The sequence below is a fragment of the Setaria viridis genome, chromosome 7, assembly GCF_005286985.2.
Source record: "Setaria viridis chromosome 7, Setaria_viridis_v4.0, whole genome shotgun sequence".
Lineage (NCBI taxonomy): Eukaryota > Viridiplantae > Streptophyta > Magnoliopsida > Poales > Poaceae > Setaria > Setaria viridis.
The window spans coordinates 15,228,354-15,247,358 of NC_048269.2; the positions used below are offsets into that span (position 1 = coordinate 15,228,354).

The 19,005-nt window shown below is 45.3% G+C and overlaps 2 protein-coding genes across 2 annotated transcripts; one reads left to right on the forward strand and one right to left on the reverse strand.

The window, feature by feature from the left end:
- Positions 1-6,916: 6,916 nt before the first annotated feature.
- On the forward strand, positions 6,917-7,420 carry LOC117864643 (uncharacterized mitochondrial protein AtMg00240-like). The gene is made up of 2 exons (XM_034748766.1): positions 6,917-7,184; positions 7,281-7,420. The coding sequence occupies exons 1-2, from the start codon at positions 6,917-6,919 to the stop codon at positions 7,418-7,420; spliced, it is 408 nt and encodes a 135-aa protein (XP_034604657.1).
- Positions 7,421-12,761: 5,341 nt separating this feature from the next.
- Positions 12,762-14,957, reverse strand: LOC117864644 (pentatricopeptide repeat-containing protein At2g13600). Its single transcript, XM_034748768.1, has one exon. It carries the CDS (start codon positions 14,955-14,957, stop codon positions 12,762-12,764), a length of 2,196 nt encoding a protein of 731 aa, XP_034604659.1.
- Positions 14,958-19,005: the final 4,048 nt, after the last annotated feature.

Consider the following 19,005-nt stretch of genomic DNA (forward strand, 5'->3'; position numbering starts at 1 on the left):
GTACTCAGCGCAACAAAATGGCGTGGTTGAGCGGCGGAATCAGACCATTGTCGGGATGGCCAGGAGTATTGAAAGGATCTAGAGTGTCAACTAGAGGGGGGTGAATAGTCGAATCTGAAAATTTAACACTTAAAACAAACTTATTAGACAGTTACGAAGATTTCCGGAGATTGTTCCGGAAATTTCCGGAGAAATCTCTGGATTATTCTGGATTTCTGCGAAAACAACTACAACCTTAAGATTTGCTTGTTAGATTTCAGATCGACAAATATAGGTGGTTCCACAGGTTATTCTTAAAGTTTTCAACAAGATGTATCAGCCACAAGCACACTAGAAAAGTAGATCGAGTACAACCCTATATATGTGTTCTATGCAAGAATATGTATGAATATAAGAACAACAAGAAAGAGTGACACATGGACTTATTACCAGAGTTCAGCTTCACACCATAAAGCCTACTTCTCCGTTGAGGACCCATAAAGGGTGGACTTATATCGCCAAGTCACTTTCCTTCCTCTAGCGACCACAAAGATCAAGCTAGAGTTACTTACTCAATCATAGGGGTAATACAAACTTACCGGGACAGCCACAAGCTTGGATGCTCATCCGGGCAACATCTAGCTGGCTAGGAGCTTGAAGCTCCAAGAGTAGCAAACACGAATCGCCGGCTTAACGAAGAACGAAGATGCTCAAGTGATGGAGTTGCAGCTCACTAGCACAATCCCTTGCCCACTCACCAATCTCCCCTCAAATCCCCAACAAATCTCACAAGAAAGTCAAAGGGAGCCAAGAGGGGAGCTCTAGAATGTTTCTGCAGCTTGGAACAGTAGAGAGGCAAAGGTGGGCGCAGGGAAGGGGTTGAAGGGGTATTTATACCCCTTCACACAAAAACTAGCCGTTAGTGTGAAGATTCCGGAAATTTCCGGAACTTTCTCCGAAGATTTCCGGAACCTCTAGATTTTTTCTGAAAAACTTCTGGAAAAATCCGGTCCTTTAGAGACTCTCCAGAAACTCTCTCCAATTCCGGAATATTCCAAAAAAACTTCCGAAAAATTCCGGTCTGGTTAGCACTTTTAAAAATCCCCAAGTGATGTGTAAGTGCAAACGGTATCTCTCATAGGTTTTGTTAGGTCATTTTGAGCACCTTTTTCATCATCAAGACTAGAGATAACACATCCCTCTTAATAGTGCGGCATTCCTAAACTGAAATTCAAACCAAAAATAAATTTAAACTATTTAAGATGCCGCTTAAACTTTCATTTCCTTTTGAGGGGTCCATCACAAGTGCTCCATGACCAATAATCAATTTAAACTTGTTTACGCACTTGAAACTTTGTTAGTTACTTAAGCTTTTGTCATTAAATAAAGCTTTCCCTTGAGTTCACCCTTAAAGGTAACGGAGTCAACGCTTCTTCTAAAGACTGTCACACCCTCATTTGTGAACAAACAATTGTAACCCATCACACAAAGTTGTGACACGGATAACAAATTGTACTCCAATGATTCAACTAAATAAACATTAGAAATTGAATGCTCGGTTGAGATTGCAACTTTACCTAGACCAACAACTGTTCCTTCACTATTGTCCCCAAACACTATCTTCTCCCTTGGATTTTTCTTCATTTCACAATTGGAGAACATCTTCTTCTCGCCGGTCATATGGTTGGTGCATCCACTATCGATCACCCATTTAATCCCACTGTCGGAGTAAGCCTACAAAACAAATTAGACTTGTGTTTTAGGTACCCAAATAGATTTGAGTCCTAGAGCGTTAGTTACAAGAACCTTGGGCACCCGCACACTTCTTTTGATCAAAGTGTCCTTGGTGCAGTTGCCCACATACTTGGCGATCACTTTACCATTATGATCCCAAGTCAAGACATAAGCGACATAAAATGTGTTTTTGTGATGCATATGGCTTAGGCTTCTTGACTTTCTTAGAATGAGAGGCCTTGGGCTTGCTTGGCGTGGCATAGGGATTCACTTGCCTTTGTTGAGAGTTGAGGAACTTGATGGACTCGTTGTATTCTTGCTTACCAACAACTTTTGCCCCAAGTTGCCTCATACCATGGACCATTCTCTTTTCCCACATGTTGATAGTATGGTTGTTCTTCAAGAATGGAATGGGCTCAATTAAGCCTTGCTCAAACTTACCTAGCCCCTTTCCATTCTTGAACCCATACTTCTTCATATAATTTGACCCAAAACCCTTGGTATGAGTTTCAAACTCACCCCTCTTTTGCATGTTCTTCTCCTCATTGAGAAGTGAGTTTGACAACCTAGCAATCTCATTCTTCATAACATTTATTTGAGCAATATTAGTAGCACAAGCATTTACATCAATGTTATGACATCTAGCACAACCATTGCTAGTAGAGGCACTAGAAGATATGGATGCATCATTAGAGATAGATGAGGTGCTCTTCTTAAGAAGGTCATGTTGAGCTTCAAGTGCAATATGTTTAGCTTCCAAACTAGTGAGGTTTTCTTGAAGCTTAACACTCTCAATCTTAAGACTAGCACTAGTGTCCTTAACCAAGAAAAGCTCCTTAGTTAATTCATCCACCACCATCTTCTCTTTAGCAAGATATTTCTTGAGGCTAAGAATTTCTTCAAGTTTAGTCTTGAGCAAGTCCTCTTGCACCTTGAATCCCTTCTTTTCATTTTTAAGGGACTTTTCAAGAGTAATGGTTTTCTCTCACTCAAGTCTAAACAACTCTTCGTGCACCTCAAGGGTTTCATCCCTATTTTCTATTTCCATCATCAATTTCATTATTCTTTTAAATGCTTGTTTGCCTAAACCTTTTAGAGCATTTTCATCATCACTAGCATTTGCATCATCATGAGAAGGAGTTTTGGAATCTACCTTTGGCCCTCTAGCCATGAAGCAAGTGTGGCTGAAGCCATTTTCATCATCGGTGAGGTCGTAAAATAGAGATGACTTGGAGATTGGGGCTTCAAATGCCATTGTTGCCACACCAACCTCCTCATCGGAGTTCGAGCTTTCTTCATTTGAATCCCATTCTTGACTCAAATGAGCTTCACCAACCTTTTTCTTGTATTTGCTTTTGTCACGCTTGGATGTGTCATTTCTCTTGATCTTGACATCCGGGCAATTAGCAATGAAGTGGCCTTCCTTGCCATATCCAAAACATGGCCTCTTTGACTTCCTCTTAGTCTTCTCTTTGTCTTTGTTCTTTCCAAATAAGCCATCCCTCTTCATCATTCTCCTTACCCTTTTCATGAACAAGGCCATCTCTTCCTCATCCATGCTCTCACTATCACTATCTTCATCCTCTTTCTTGATAGTGGCCTTTGATGAAGAGCTTGCTTCTTTCTTCTTGTTCTTATAACTAGCTTTGAGTGCTACCCCATTGTTCTTCTCAATTTGCTTGTGAATCTTGGACATCTCTTGGGATAGCTTGGATTCCTTGACAGTGATAAGATGCTCTTCAATTCTTCCAATCACATCCGCCGGTGTGAACTTCTTGAATCCTCTCTTCTCCCTAATTAAAATTGGGAGTTGAACATCCCTAGCCATGTAAGCTGATAAAATCCTGTCAACCACTTTTCTTCTTCCCCACTTGTCACTTCCAAGAGACCTTATCTTGTTAATTATCTTGTTCAACCTATTGAACATCACTTGGGGTGTTTCATCTTCCTCAATGATGAATCAGTTTAGTTCACTCTCCAATGCTCTAATTCTTCCTTCTCTAACCCTCTTTGTGCCTTGGTGGTTAATGGATAAAGTATCCCACACTTCTTTGGCTGATTGCAAACCATCTACCTTGTCAAACTCTTCGGTACATAAGGAGCTCTTAATGAGGTGCAAAGCTTGGTCATTTTGTTGAAGGTCAAGAGCTTGATCTTGTGTGAGAGTGGCATCTTTGGATGGGAAATCAATACCTACATTCACAACTTTCCAAAGCGCGGGATTGACCGCCATCAAATAGTCCTTCATCGAGTTTTTCTACTTGGAATAACTTATCCCATCAAAATTAGACGACTTTCCCAAGTGAATTGACCCGGATGAAGCATTAGCATTTAAACAATTATAATTGAAAGGGATTTGATGATACTCCCTCCTTGAGCCATGACGTCCGGAGTGATTAGACCTTGCATCGTCATAGTCGGAGTCATCGAAGGAGGAATCGTCACTATCATGACGTCTCCTCTCACTTGTGCTTGCTCCACCAACTCCTCCACCTTGAGCACTTGTCGGTGCTCCTTGTGGTACCACGGGTGGTTGGGAGCCGGTTGGATTGGAGACATCACCTCCAATAGCCATATCTTGATTGCCCGAGGTCAACATCTCGATACTCCAAGTTATTAGGCTTTAATTCGGAGACCAAAGCTCTGATACTAAGAAAGGATCTAGTGTGTCGACTAGAGAGGGGGTGAATAGTCGAATCTAAAAATTTAAAACTTAAAAACAAGCTTATTAGACAATTTCGGAGATTTCCGGAGATTGTTCCGGAAATTTCCGAAGAAATCTACGTATTATTCCGGATTTTTGCGAAAACAACTACAACCTTAAATTTTGCTTGTTAGATTTCAAATCGACAAATATAGGTGGTTCCACAGGTTATTCTTAAACTTTTCAGCAAGATGTATCAGCCACAAGCACACTAGAAAATTAGATCGAGTACAAACCCTAGATATGTGTTCTATGCAAGAATATGTATGAATATAAGAAGAATAAACAAGAGTGACACAAGGATTTATTACCGGAGTTCAGCTTCACACCGTGAAGCCTACGTCTCCGTTGAGAACCCACAAAGGATGGACTTATATCACCAAGTCACTTTTCTCCCTCTAGCGACCACAAAGATCAAGCTAGAGTTCTTACTCAATCATAGGGGTAATGCAAACTTACTGGGGCAGCCACAAGCTTGGATGCTCATCTGGGCAACACCTAGCTGGCTAGGAGCTTGAAGCTCCAAGAGTAACAAACACGAATCACCGGCTTGACGAAGAACGAAGGTGCTCAAGCGATGGAGTTGCAGCTCACTAGCACAATCCCTTGCCCACTCACCCATCTCTCCTTAAATTCCCAACAAATCTCACAAGAAGGTCAAAGGGAGCCAAGAGGGGAGCTCTAGAGTGTTTCTGCAACTTGGGATAGTAGAAAGGCAAAGGTGGGCACAGGGAAGGGGTTGAAGGGGTATTTATACCCCTTCACATAAAAACTAGCCGTTTGTGTGAAATTCTAGAAATTTTTGGAACTTTCTCCGGAGATTTCCGGAACCTCTGGAATTTTTTGGAGAAACTTCCGGAAAAATCCGGACCTCCGGAGACTCTCCAGAAACTCTCCAATTCCGAAATATTCCGGAAAAACTTCCGAAAAAATTCCGGATTTCTCTGGTTAGCACTTTTAAAAATCCCCAAGTGATGTGTAAGTGCAAACGGTGTCTCTCATAGATTTTGTTAGGTCACCTTGAGCACCTTTTTCATCATCAAGACCAGAGATAACGCATCCCTCTTAGTAGTGCGGCACTCCTAAACTCAAATTCAAACCGAAAATAAATTTAAACTATTTAAGATGCCGCTTAAACTTTCATTTCTTTTTGAGGGGTCCATCACAAGTGCTCCATGACCAATCATCAATTTAAACCTGTTTACGCACTTGATACTTTGTTAGTTACTTAAACTTTTGTCATTAAATCACCAAAACCCACTTAGGGGCACCAAGATACTTTTCAAGCATGCTGAAGGCAAAGCAGATGCCAGCGGCTTTTGGGGGTGAGGCGGTGAGCACGACGGTGTTGATCCTGAACCGCTGGCCGACGAAAAGCTGAAAGGGGATGACTCCATTCGAGGCATGGCATGAGCGGAAGCCCGACATCTCCTTCCTTCAAATGTTTGCTTGCATCAGGCACGTGAAGGTGACAAAGCTGAGGCTGAAGAAGCTCGATGACAGGAGCACGCCGATGGCATTCCTGGGCTACGAGCATGGGAGCAAGGCCTACAAGCTCTACGATCCTAAGGCGTAGCGCGTCACCACGTTGCGCGACGTCATCTTCAATGAGACGGTCTGCTAGGACTAGGAGTCTAGCGGCGTGGAGGAGATAGGCGGCGGCAGCGGAAGCCATTTCACCATCGAGTACTTGGAGTACTATTGCGGCAACGGAGGAAAAGAGGCGGCGGAAAGTCAAGGAGGGGCCTCCCCTATTCCAGGAATAGGGGATGCCACGCCACCACCATCCCCAGGAGGGGGATCCCTTGCTCTAGGAACAGGGGAAGCAACTCCCAACAGCATCGCCTGCCGGGCAAGCAACACCCTGCTCTACAACATCAAGCTCAGCTTCATCGGTTCGCTTGATCTCTCCACTAACAAACATGTCGTCGTACGTTGACATCGAGCACGATGGTGAGCCACTGCGATTCCAGGTGGTGGATGATATCGTTGGGGATGAGAGTTCGCCCGAGCAGGCAGCCCACGTGCTAGATGATCTCAAGCTGCACCTGGGCAGTGCTGAGGAGCCGCCCAATTTCACAGCGGCAGAGCATGAGAAGTGCTAGCGGGCTGCGATGTTGGAGGAGATGCCGGCAATTGAGGAAAACAAGACCTAGGAGCTTGTTGATCCACCAATTGGGTGCCACCCGATTGGATTGAAGTGGGTCTTCAAGGTGAAGCGCGATGAGCAGGGGGCTGTGGTGCGGCACAAGGCTCACCTCGTCGCGAAGAGGTTCGTGTAGCGTGAAGGCATCGATTTTGAGGAAGTGTTCACGCCCGTCGTGCGAATGGAGTCTGTGCGACTCCTGCTTGCGCTGGTGGTGGCAAGGGATTGAAGCATCCATCACCTAGACGTAAAGTCCGCATTCCTCAATGGGGATCTCACGGAGGAGGTCTACGTGCAGTAGGCGCTGGGCTTCACCATCACCGGCTAGGAGCACGGCAACAAGGGTGGACGCGATGCAGTACAGGAGCATCATCAGCGGGCTGCGCTACCTCACACACACAAGACCGGACATCGAATTTGTTGTGAGCTACTTGAGCCGATTCATGGAGAATCCATGTGAGGACCACACCGCCGCCGTCAAGAGAGTCCTTCGCTATGTGGCCGAAACCATTGGACATGGCATAGTCTACTCGAAACGGAGCAAAGGAAGAAGGCTAGAACTGATCGGGTTCAGTGACAGCAACATGGCTAGAGATGTTGATGGGCGGAAGAGCACAACAGGCATGCTGTTCGTCCTCAATTCCTACCCCATCTCCTGGCAGATGTAGAAGCAACACATCACCGTGTTATCAACCTGTGAGGCTGAATACATTGCAGTGGCGACGACATGCTGCCAAGGAATTTGGCTGGGATGGCTACTGCAGGAGCTCACCGGAGAGAAGCTTTACACGCCGGTCCTGAAGGTGGACAATAAGTCCACCATTGCATTGGCAAAGAACCCCGTCCTCCACGATTGAAGCAAACACATCGACGTCAAGTATCACTACATCGAAGTAGTAGGTAGTTCGTAGAAGCACTCATTCTAGTATGTACTCTAGTTTCACTTTGATTTCTATAAGAAGTAGAAGAGCAGCTATAGCTCATTAGTTCAGCAGCACCAATCGAAATTGAGTGTGTGTGTGTGTGCGCGCGCTATTCTCTATCTCCTTCTACCTCCAGTTTATGTGTGTGTGAGTGTGGCTGTGAGTTCAGGGAGGAACTCACCTTGGCCATTGCTAACAGAGAAGATCTCCAATTTCAACCATTAAAATAATCAAATTGAAGTCTGAAGTGAACTGGATCTCATCATTCAGTTATTACTCAACTTGCTACTCCTGGGCAATCAAATGCCCCAAGCATGAAAATATGCAACGAATACAGCTTTAACCATCATGCCACGACCTTGGATGGTAAAAAATAGTAGCAGCCATGACATAGATGTCATTAGAATGGAAACAATCTTGTTAGTTGTTATACTTAAGAAGTTGTTGTACTATTTATAGGCAATGAGAAAATTTTGTTAAAATAATCTTTGTGACTGTTTTGGGTCAACATTTGCCTAAAGCAAAACTATGAAGACAATAAACACACTTATTTTTCTCTAACAAACAGTTCAACTAAAATGACATACACTACCTGACATATGCAAGCTAATGTGTTGAACCTGTAGTAGGGAACAGGTACTCCAGAGTAAGCTTCTAAAGAAGTAAAGAACAAAAAAATTAACCCAATCTTTTACAAAGTTAGACAGACGCTTTTCCTTTGATGTTCAAGTAGTATGAAAATAGCCTCCCTTGTGGTCCTTCAGCTTCATCAAGGGTTCCCTGAGTCCAGACATGATATATTAGAAACATAAAACATCTAATCTAAGAAATGAAACGGAACATTTCCACCAACTATTCAGTGAACCACTACCAAATGTTCTTCAAAAGCTATAGAACTTACATCCAACTTACATCCAAGAATATCTAAAGCAGACAATGTGATCAACTGCATGCATCAAGGTCATTCTTGGCTTTCAACCTTTCACTGCCATAGAAACACTTACTTGTCTATAACAATTAGTAACAACAACGGCACAGACACAATTGTAGAGAGATAGGTTATGGGAAAAATACCACACACCCCAATGAGGGGGAGGGGGTTGACCTCTAGCCAATATGGCTTGGTATATAAGGAATACAATCGGTAGTATACATGGAAAGCTATAAATCAGCTATATACGGCTATACATTGCCTAATACCCGCCCGCTGTCGCGGCGGGAGGATCCCGGACGCAAAGACTGGAACTAAAGTCAGTGAACAGCTGAACTGGAAGGCCTTTCGTCATGATGTCCACGAACTGATGGGATGAAGGCATTTAGACCACTCGGAAATGTCCCAAAGCAACCTTCTCCCGGATGAAGTGGATGTCAATCTCGATACGTTTCGTGTGTCGATGATGAACCGGATTGGCTGTCATATAGATAGCACTCACATTGTCACAATAGAACACAGTGGTCAAAGTAAGGGGGACGTGGAGCTCCTGAAGAAGCTGCCGAAGCCAGCAACACTCTGCAACATCATAGGCCACAGCTCAGTATTCAGCCTCAGCACTGGATCGAGCACTGTGCTTTGGCGCTTGGAGGACCAAGATACCAAGTTATCCACAAGATAGACGCAGAAGCTAGAGGTGGAGCGTCGAGAGTCCGGGCAGCCAGCCCAGTCCGTATCAAAGTAGGCTGTCAAGGACTGGACAAGGCCGGTGCCGATGTGAAGCCCGGAGGACAGGGTGCCCTTCATGTAGTGCAGGATGCGCTTGATCAGCGTGAGATGAGGCTCACGGGGATCGTGCATGAACAGGCACACCTGCTGAACTGCATATGCTAGGTCAGGCCGAGTCAAGGTGAGGTACTGGAGAGCCCCTGCAAGACTCCTGTACTCAGAGCCATCCTTGAGCTAGTCGCCATCTGTCACCGAGAGCTTGGCATGAGTGTCAATAGAAGTCGTCGTAGAGTGACACTCAGCCATGCCGGCACGCTGTAGGAGGTCCAAGACATACTATCGCTGGGACAGAAAGAGGCTGTCGGGGGAGCGCATGACAGAGATGCCGAGGAAGTGATGAAGATCACCAAGATCCGTCATGGAGAACTTGGAATGAAGGTGAGCCATCATGTGCTGGAGGAGCGTCTAAGATGAGGCGGTGAGGACGATGTCATCAGCATAGAGCAGCAAGTAAGCGAGGCTCGTACCCTCCTTGTAAACAAAGAGGGATGTGTTCGAGGTTGATCGAGTTGTCGGAGGAAGGAGGCGAACCACTGGTACCAAGCTCGAGGCGCCTGCTTCAGACCATACAATGATTTCTGCAACAGACATACATGGTCAGGGCCGGCGGGGTCGACGAAGCCGGGAGGCTGCTGGTAGTAGACTGTCTCCTCAAGATGGCCGTGAAGAAAGACGTTCTTCACGTCCAACTGGTGATCGGCCAGCCACGGGAGGTGGCGATGCTTAGGACGGTCCGTATCATTGCCGGTTTGACAACCGGACTGAACGTCTCGTCGTAGTCGATGTTGTGTCGCTGAGAGAAGCCGCGAACCACCCAGTGCGCCTTGTGATGAGCAATGGACCCATCGACGTGGAACTTATGTTTGAAGATCCACATGCCCATCACAACATTGGAGCTGGGGTGCCGCGGAACGAGACGCCAGGTGTTGTTGTTGAGGAGCGCTTGGAACTTGTCGGCCATGGCCACACGCCAATTTGGATCAGCCAAACCACTGCTGTAGTTCGCCAGAATGGGCAAGGGTGAGGTCGAGGAAGCGGTGGCCGTGAGGTTCCTGTAGTGCACCCGCCGAATGGTCCCGGTAGCCAAGTGAGTGACATGACGGTGAGCTGGCGGCGCAGGGGCCAGGAGCCAATGATGTAGGGGGCACCGGCGGTGCAGGGGGCGCCAGTGACGCAGGGGCCTATGCAAGTGGGGGCGGCGTAGGAACAGGAGCTGTCGTGGGCGGCTGACGGCTATAGAGGAGGTGGAAGTTGCGCTGTAGAGGAGGCAGTAGCCACTAGGGTGGCCCAGTGGGTGGAGGCAGCCTGTCAGCTGGTGAGGCCGCGGCTCAGCCACAGAATCGCCCGGAAAAATGGCCTGGGACGGCAAGCGCACAACCGGGCCGTGGACCAGGATGGTGGGTTCATCGGGAAGTTCCTGCAAAACAACAGGTGAGGGTCGCGGCTGCTCAACGTCCAAGGACGGAGTGACTGAGGTAGTAGTAGGAGAACCAAAGGGTCTCGATAGGGGAAAGTCGAGCTAAGACGGTGGGGTGGAGTGGGAGGAGAAGAGAAAGGACGACTCATCAAAGACGACGTGTCTAGAGATGATGACGCGCGAGTGGTCAGGTCAAGACAGCGGTACCCCTTGTGTGAGGAAGGGTAGCTGAGGAAGACGCAAGCGGTGGAGCGAGGAGCTTACTTGTGGCATGTCGTAGCTGAGAGGTTGGGATAGCATAGACACCCGAAGACACACAGGTGGGAGTAATCAGGGGGCTGCACATAGAGAACGCAAAACGGGATGTCATTCTGAATGGCCGAGTAGGGGCGCCTATTCAACAGGTATGTGGTGCAGGCAAGGGCTTCGGCCCAATATGCGGCAGCCATAGAGGAGTGAATCAACAAGGTGCGAGTCATGTTGTTAAGGGCGCGGAGGACACGCTCAACTTTTTCCCATTCTGTGGAGACGTATATGGACACGAGAGGCACAGGTGGATACCTCGAGAAGTCAAAAAGATGTGAGGGTCTTATTGACAAACTCGGTCCCGTTGTCAGCTTGGATGCTTCAAACAGGGAGACTGAATTGTTTGTGAGCATAGGCGTAGAAAGCAGTGATGTGCAAAGTGACTTCGAACTTGTGAACTAGGGGAAAAGTCCAGCAAAAATGCGAGAAATCTTCCAAAATGACTAGGTAGTAGTGATAACCACAAATGCTAGGTACAGGAGATGTCCAAACATCACAATGAACTAACTCAAAAGGTGTAGAACTGCGAGAACTAGAATGGAAAAAAGGTAACCGCACATGTTTGCTTAACTAACATGAATGACATAGAGTATGAGTGTCTTTATTACAACCAATTGAGGAATTCTGTCTAAGTGTGTCGATAGCGGTAGGACCAGGATGACCAAGACGAAGATGCCATAAACTAGAGGAGATGGCAAGGCCGGCGTGGGGCGTTGCAATGCTAGCTGCTGGAGGCATGGTGTAAAGATCGCTAGCACTATTGTAGCGAAGAATCACATGTCTGGTCGGAAAATCCTTTACAGAAAAACGAAAAGCATCAAACTCATGGTGCAATTATTATCCTTAGTAAACTGACGAACAGAAATCAGGGTAGGGATTAAAGAGGGAATGACAAGAACATTGTTTAGGCGAAAGTGGGAGGTGGGGGTGGTAAGGGTGGAGTTGCCACGGCACGTAACGTGAAGGGTTTGACAATTGCTGACTGTAATGGAGGAGTGAGAGGAAGAGAGGTGGGAAAGAAGAATACCATCCGAAGACGCCATGTGGTCTGCTCGTCGTCCTCCATGGCGAGGTCCAGGACAAAGTTGTCAACAAAGCCGAAGGTCCAGGAGCGGATGCAGCAGTCCACTTGATCCCAATCAGGGTTGCCAGGATGGGGCGCCACGCGATGTGCGACTTGAGGCTGAACTTGCCGCACATGGACTTGAAGAATGAAGCCCACTTGGAGTAGCTGGAGGTCTTCTTCGTCAACGTCATGGGGACGTGAGCCTTGACGGAGATCGTGGCGTAGGAGTGGATGATGGCCGGCGGCGCCTGGTGAAGGAGCAGACCGCCGCTAGGAGGCGGCACAGGGCCATCGCTGGTGCCAGGAGGGGCGCCAGAGCTGGCCACTGGGGTGGTGGCGTTGCCGATGGGGCCGCCAGTGGGCAGGAGGCCGCTGCCAGACAGGGAGGACTCGGCAGAGGAGTCGTTGGCCATGAAAGGGAGGGAGGTGGGGAGGAGCGCCGGCGTAGGGGGGTGGGGAGGCACCACCGCACAGGAGGTGGAGCGCCTAGGGTTTAGGCGCGCCGGGGAGAGGTGGAGTGGAAGGAAAGTCCCGGAACAAATTGATCCCGATCTCATGATACCATGTAGAGAGATAGGTTATGGGAAAACACCACACAACCCAATGAGGGGGGACCTCTATTATATAGCCAATATGGCTTGGTATACAAGAAATACAATCAGTATACATGGAAAGTTATAAATCAGCTATATACGGCTATACATTGCCTAATAACAATGTTTAGGAAAAATCTATTTTTGAGCCTCTCTTTCAATCAATGAGTAAATCAATAATTCAAGTTTTGGATAACCATATCATCAGGTTCAGAATGTACTGATATATGAGATACTAACTCTTCTAGCATTAAACAGATTTTATCTCTTTCAGGGTGATTCTGGTCATCCACAAGAAATACATGAACTATATCCTTGATCTCAATCCAGCTGCAGCCAGGCTCCTTTTTTGCATTGAGACTCCTCAATCTTGTTCTTACCTTCACAACATCTTCCCATTTCCCCAATTTAGCATAGATGTTGGACATCGCGACATAAGCAGACCTATGTTTTGTGCCCATGCAAAACAACCTCTGAGCAACTTTCTCACCCATCTCCAGATCCATCGAATACCAGCAGGCAGTAAGTAGGGCTCCCCAGACAACACCATCTGCTGGCACAGGCATCTCACAGATGAACTTCTCAGCTTCTCTGGTACGTCCAGTCCGACCAAGAAGATCGACAGCACAAGTATAATGCTCCACAGTTGGAACTAGTCCATAGTTTTCCATGGAGCGGAAGATTTTCATCCCTTTGTTAACCACACCAGCACGGGCACTAGCAATAAGGAGCCCAAGAAAAGTGATTTCATTGGGATTGACATGATGCCTCAGCATCCTCCCAAATTGTATCAGAGCCTCCATCCAGTGACCATTTTGTGCAAGACCATTGATAAGAGATGTCCATGATGCAACATTAGGTGATGTGATGTAACCAAATGCAGACTGCGCATCACTCACACAACCACATTTGAAGTACATATCAGCAAGAGCTGTCCCAACATGACTGTTGGAGTCGAACGAAGTCTTGCACAGGTGTCCATGTACCATTTTGCCTTGCTCAAGCGTCCCAATAGTTGCACAGGCATGCAATAGAGCAGAGAATGTAGAAGGGCTCCATCCAATAGACAACCGGCACATGACCACAAATAGCTTCAAAGCTTCTGAAGGCTGATCATTCTGAATGTAACCTGAAATCATAGAATTCCATGTTATCGTGTCTCTCTCATCCTTTATCTGTTCAAATAGCTTCAACCCCTCCTCCAGCCTTCCATTCTGGAGCAACACTGACATCATGGAGTTCAAGGACACCATGTTTCTCCGAGGCATCTTCTCAAACAACCTCCTGCAATCTTCAAGCCTTCCATCCATTGCATATGCCTTAATAATCAGATTGTAGGATCCTGAGTCATGCTCTGGCATGTGCGAGAAAACCATCTTTGCATCCTCTGTCCTTCCCATCATTATAAGCCCTGCAATCAGTGTATTGGATGTAATCAAGGAAGGAATTTCCAAGTCATTGTAAACCAGCAATGCATCATCCAAAGCATCAGAACTGCAGTAAAGATCAACAAGAGCACTGGTTATTAATTGCTCTGACTGAAACCCACTTCGGATCAGACATCCATGAACTGATCGCCCAAAATCTAATGTTCCCAGCCTCACACATGCCCTTAAAACACTGTCATAAGTATACTCATTAGGCATGACAGAGCCATCAGTAAGAAACCTCACAAACAGCTCCAGTGCCTTGCCGCAGCACTTGGTTGTGCCCTTTGCGAAGCCTGATATGACAGCAGTCCACGCGAACACATCACGAGGCACTGGCGTACGCTCCAGCAAGTTCAGGGCATCTCCCAGCAGGCCAAATCTCACGAGCGCAACTACCATCGGGCTCCACAGCAGCTCGTTTTTCTGATGCAGGGACTCAAATAGTGCGCGAGTCGCGGTCAGGTCGAAGCACGAGGAGTAGAAATCAAGGAGGGACGCTCCTACGATGGGGAAATTCTCGCACCCCGACTTGATCACCTGACTGTGAACCTGCGCCCCCGCGCGGAACCACCGCCCGCGGGCGCAGGCGCCGAGCACCGACGCGAACGTGGCCTCCGTGAGCGGCAACCCGGCGCGGTGCATCCGCGCGGCGGCGTCCAGCGCGTCGAGGACGCTCCCGCGCCTGGCGTGGCCGGCGACAACGGCGTTCCATGAGACCGCGGCCCGGCGGGGCGTTCCGTCGAACAGCCTGCGGGCGGCGGCCGCGGTGTGGGAGAGCAGCGTATCGCGCTTCAGCGCTGTGGCACGCGCGTCGGCGCCTCGGTCGGTCGCGGCTGATGTGGCGCGGGAAGGCGGCCACGGCTGGAGCCCGCGCGCTTGGGTGGTTGACGGCCGCCGTCTCGAGGAGGCGAGCGACGGCGGCACGGCTCTGCGGAGCATGCAGCCTATGCAGGCGAGACAGAGTGGGCGCGGCGCGGCCCGTGCCCAGTGGACGCCTGGACGGGGTGCTGTCACTATTTTTGTTTTAAAAATATTCGAATGCTTTAGATAAATGAGTAAAATATGTGATGACTTTTTGGATGGTTTTATAGGGTATTTTTAAATCAGACTGTGTACTGGGTTACGAGAAAATTGTTTTGTCTGTGGTTTCAGATGAAATATGTCGTGCAATCTTGCCAAAAATCATCCAAAAATCTGTCTGTGGTTTCAGAGGTACCAATATTGAGGAAAAGAAAAAAATCTCCATGCTTAGAAAAATATCCCAATTTTCCATAGAAGATGACAGAGGTACCAAGATTGATGTCTACATATGCCGAGAAATATGGCTTTGGCTTCTAAGTAAAACCCTAGCCCCAGCAGCGAAAGTATTTGAAATTCAATACCCCCAACCCCCGGTCCATTAGCCATTTCTTTCTCATAGGGATGCAAGCGGGTCTATATAGCACCAGGGACTGATAGATCAACACAAACCTTAACAGTGATTAGTGATTTTAACAAAAGCACATTTAAGTTATCACCGTTTCATGCTATCTAGCCAAGCATGGTTTTAGAAGGTTAGTCTCAAATCAGGTTTAACTAAAGTTAGTTTTGAAAGAACTTGGGTTTCAAACAACCCTGAAGATATTCTTTTCTTCAATCTTATAGTTGTAGACGGTTTAAATCTTCGAAACACCTAGTTTGTTTTCATATTTTTTATTATGTTATTCGGGATCTGGAACTAAGAAAATGTTATTTGAGATCTTTCTTACTATTTTCGAAACAATAACACTATATTAAACGGCCGCGATTAGTTGCTATTAAAAGTGATAGAATGCGCCATCATAACCCGAAACAATATGTCGCATGGCAGGTGCATGCCAACGTACTGTTTTGTGCACATTTTATTTCAAGCCAACTTTGCCTCAGGTCAATGCACAACGCACATGGTTCTTCCAAGGAAATATAAAAGTACCGAATCAATTAAATGCTTGCTAACACACAAACATACAAGAAAACTTGAAATTTAAAAGTTATAAAATCTTAAAAATTGTTATTTATTAGTATTTTTTAATATTGTCGGTGGTATGTTCGGGTAAGTCACAGGTACGTTCGGGTAACTATGTGACTGTAATTCCTAATTCAAAGTAACTACTACAAGCTAACATAGCAATAAATCAATGCACTCTTGCCAAAAATCACCAAACAATACTAAATTTCGCAAACCAACCACTTAATGTTCCCAAAAATGTTCTTGTAATATGTTATTGTCGATGTCGCCTTTACCCCGTCATCAATGTTATGTTTGTATGCTGGCGTGTGGCCAATGCATAGCTCCAAATAGTAGTCGCCTAGTTACGCACTAATGTGAATGAGATAACCCTTACTCCTTTCTTATACTACTAACTAGCCAGCCCAATTACTTGTTAGAAGCTTTTTGGGCTAGTGCTAATGTGATATTTATATCAAGGATGCATGCTATAGTCTTATCTGAATCTCTTCTTAGATTACTACTGATCGGATGATACAACAAATCTGTTAGAAGTTACATCATTTTGAAATCAGGCTTCCCCGGATAGTATCATAATGAAATAGTGGTCTTTGGTGACAGCACCGAGTATGATTTAAATTTTCAAAAATCAGAGTTGAATTTTTATGTCGAGAATAATAATCAAACCACGACCAAGTATCGATCATTTTTGAGTCATGGCTTTTGCATTTTGCTTTGCTCCCTCTTGTTAGCAAGAAACCCCCATCATGCTCTATGTTTGTGCTCTTTGCATGGACTGGAGAAAAAGATGATGAACAAAGGGAAGATCATATTCAATACTACGTCAAGAAAATCCCGAGCCGAGGATCAGCACGAAACCACTCTTCGGGTAGACGCAAGGACATAATAAGGATGAGCAACAGCCAGACAACGAACAAGACGACCATTGAAGAAGAAATAAGCACATGAAATTAAAAAAATTTGGTAGCGTAGCAAGCTTTCAATTTTATTTTTAACGTATATTTGACACGTTGAGCTTAATTTTATATAGTCTCGATCTTTCTATTATTTCATTCCTAGTAAGCTCATTACAGTTTAGCAATTCCTAGCGAATAATTAGAATATATGCTTCACAAAATTTATCTGAACATGGTCCAACAAGCTACTAGAATCCCATATTCATCAACAAATACATTATTTATTTTTGGGTCTTGCAGTTACATTATTACTATGAATTATCTTTTTTGGTCACTGTGTGTAAGTGCACTGGTCGATCAATTGTAGATTGGATAACGTTTAGCCTCCGTGTCCTTTTTGCAATTCAGCAAGCAGTCATTCAAAGTCGGCCAGCACATGCGATCCTTGTCACAACAGAATGCTCCCTGGCGGCGGGATGAATCTAGAAAACAACCAGTATTTGTGTCATGGCGGATGGTTACGCTGGTTTCCCCATTATTCATCTGGTTACTCCTGATGTCATCTTTGCTTCGACCTAATAAAGAACAAAAGGGACACATAGATCCTTTCAACATAATAAAGAAAATAATGGAACAACATGCTTATAGATCTTGAAGAAAAGAGAGCTAGAGTGTTCATCTGTTACCACATATGCATGCAGGAATGACCGAAGATACAAGGACTAAGGAAAGTAGCAGGAGTGCTTTCCTTGTGGCCTTCATGAATATCGCCAGATGACTAGTTTTGTTTATGTATTATTGGTCTGAATTTTGTATTGATACTCGACGAGCTGTAGCTAGTGCCATGCCATATCTAATATATATTTATAGCACACAAATAATTAATACTACAATATGTTTGTATCAATCATTTATGCTCGCAGCAAGGCAGTTGCTATTTTTAACCAATAATCTATTTTTAACCACTATTTAGTTTGTAGGACCACTACTAAAGTAGGTTATGACCATATATCATATTTTACTCGGAATGGATTCTATGTTGTAAAAAAAGAAAATTTCATTTCAGTAAGATTCTAGCCAATTTACATCAATTCAAAATAGAAATAAATTTTCAGTGATGACGTCCTAATTCATGGGATTCAAATAGGTCCTAAGTGAATTTTGTGTTCCAATATATTTTTGCTTTTGTTGTTGATGCACATTAGGAATTTGCCTTTTTCAATGTCGTAACATTCAAGTGCTTCATATGTGATATTAAAACTTCTAAGTTAACTTTAATAACGCCTGAACTTTTATTATCACTTTATATACAAAATATTACAATACATTCTTGTATTTATTTTACTGGTATAGTCCTGCCAAAGATGTAAGTAAATGGATACCAGGTACTAGTGGAGAAACAACCTTCGATCCTCTAAAAAATCTCGGAACGAATTGGACTTGGGATTAAAATCTAGTCCCAGGTCTAAATTTCGTAGTCCGTGAAGACCCCTTTAATCCGGGTTTGTGTTACAAACCCGGACTAAAGGTGAGTACAAACCGGGAATAAAGTCTTACCTAGTCCTAGTTTGTCCTACAAACCGGGACTCTCCACGGTTCTTAAAAAAAAGCATATCTTACTCTATCACGTGTACTATGCAGGTGAGATGGTAAGGAAGGATTGCGTGAGGTTTGAGGTCGTGGGTTCAAATCCCACGCACCACGCACGGTCGTATTTCGCGTGAAAAATCATGTGACTTGTGCCTTGCAACGTGTATGGAAGCTTCCCAGAAATTCCTAATATTTTTTGGCGCAAGCCCTTGAGTCCCGGTTGGTATTACCAACCAGAACTAAAGGCTGTCTTTAGTCCCAGATAAAACCTTTAGTCCCAATTTATTAGTCCCGGTTGGAAATTCGAGCTCTTTGTGCATTTCCAACCGGGACTAAAGCCCATTTCTCTACTAGTGGGGATCTAATTTCAGAAATTAGGTCTAAATATAAAAACAAATCTCATTTCTAGCAATTATCAAACATGAAACCTATATCATCTCAACAAAATACTCTATTAAGAATCTCGAGTGGATCCACATTTTCCTATCCAACTACTGTATTGGGAGAGTTGGTG

Excerpts from the sequence above, each read along its gene's own strand:
- LOC117864644 (XM_034748768.1), bottom strand. The coding sequence starts at position 14,957 with ATGCTCCGCAGAGCCGTGCCGCCGTCGCTCGCCTCCTCGAGACGGCGG.
- LOC117864643 (XM_034748766.1), top strand. The coding sequence starts at position 6,917 with ATGCAGTACAGGAGCATCATCAGCGGGCTGCGCTACCTCACACACACA. Across the intron at positions 7,185-7,280 it reads TGGGCGGAAGAGCACAACAG|TGGCGACGACATGCTGCCAA; the intron begins GCATGCTGTTCG and ends AATACATTGCAG.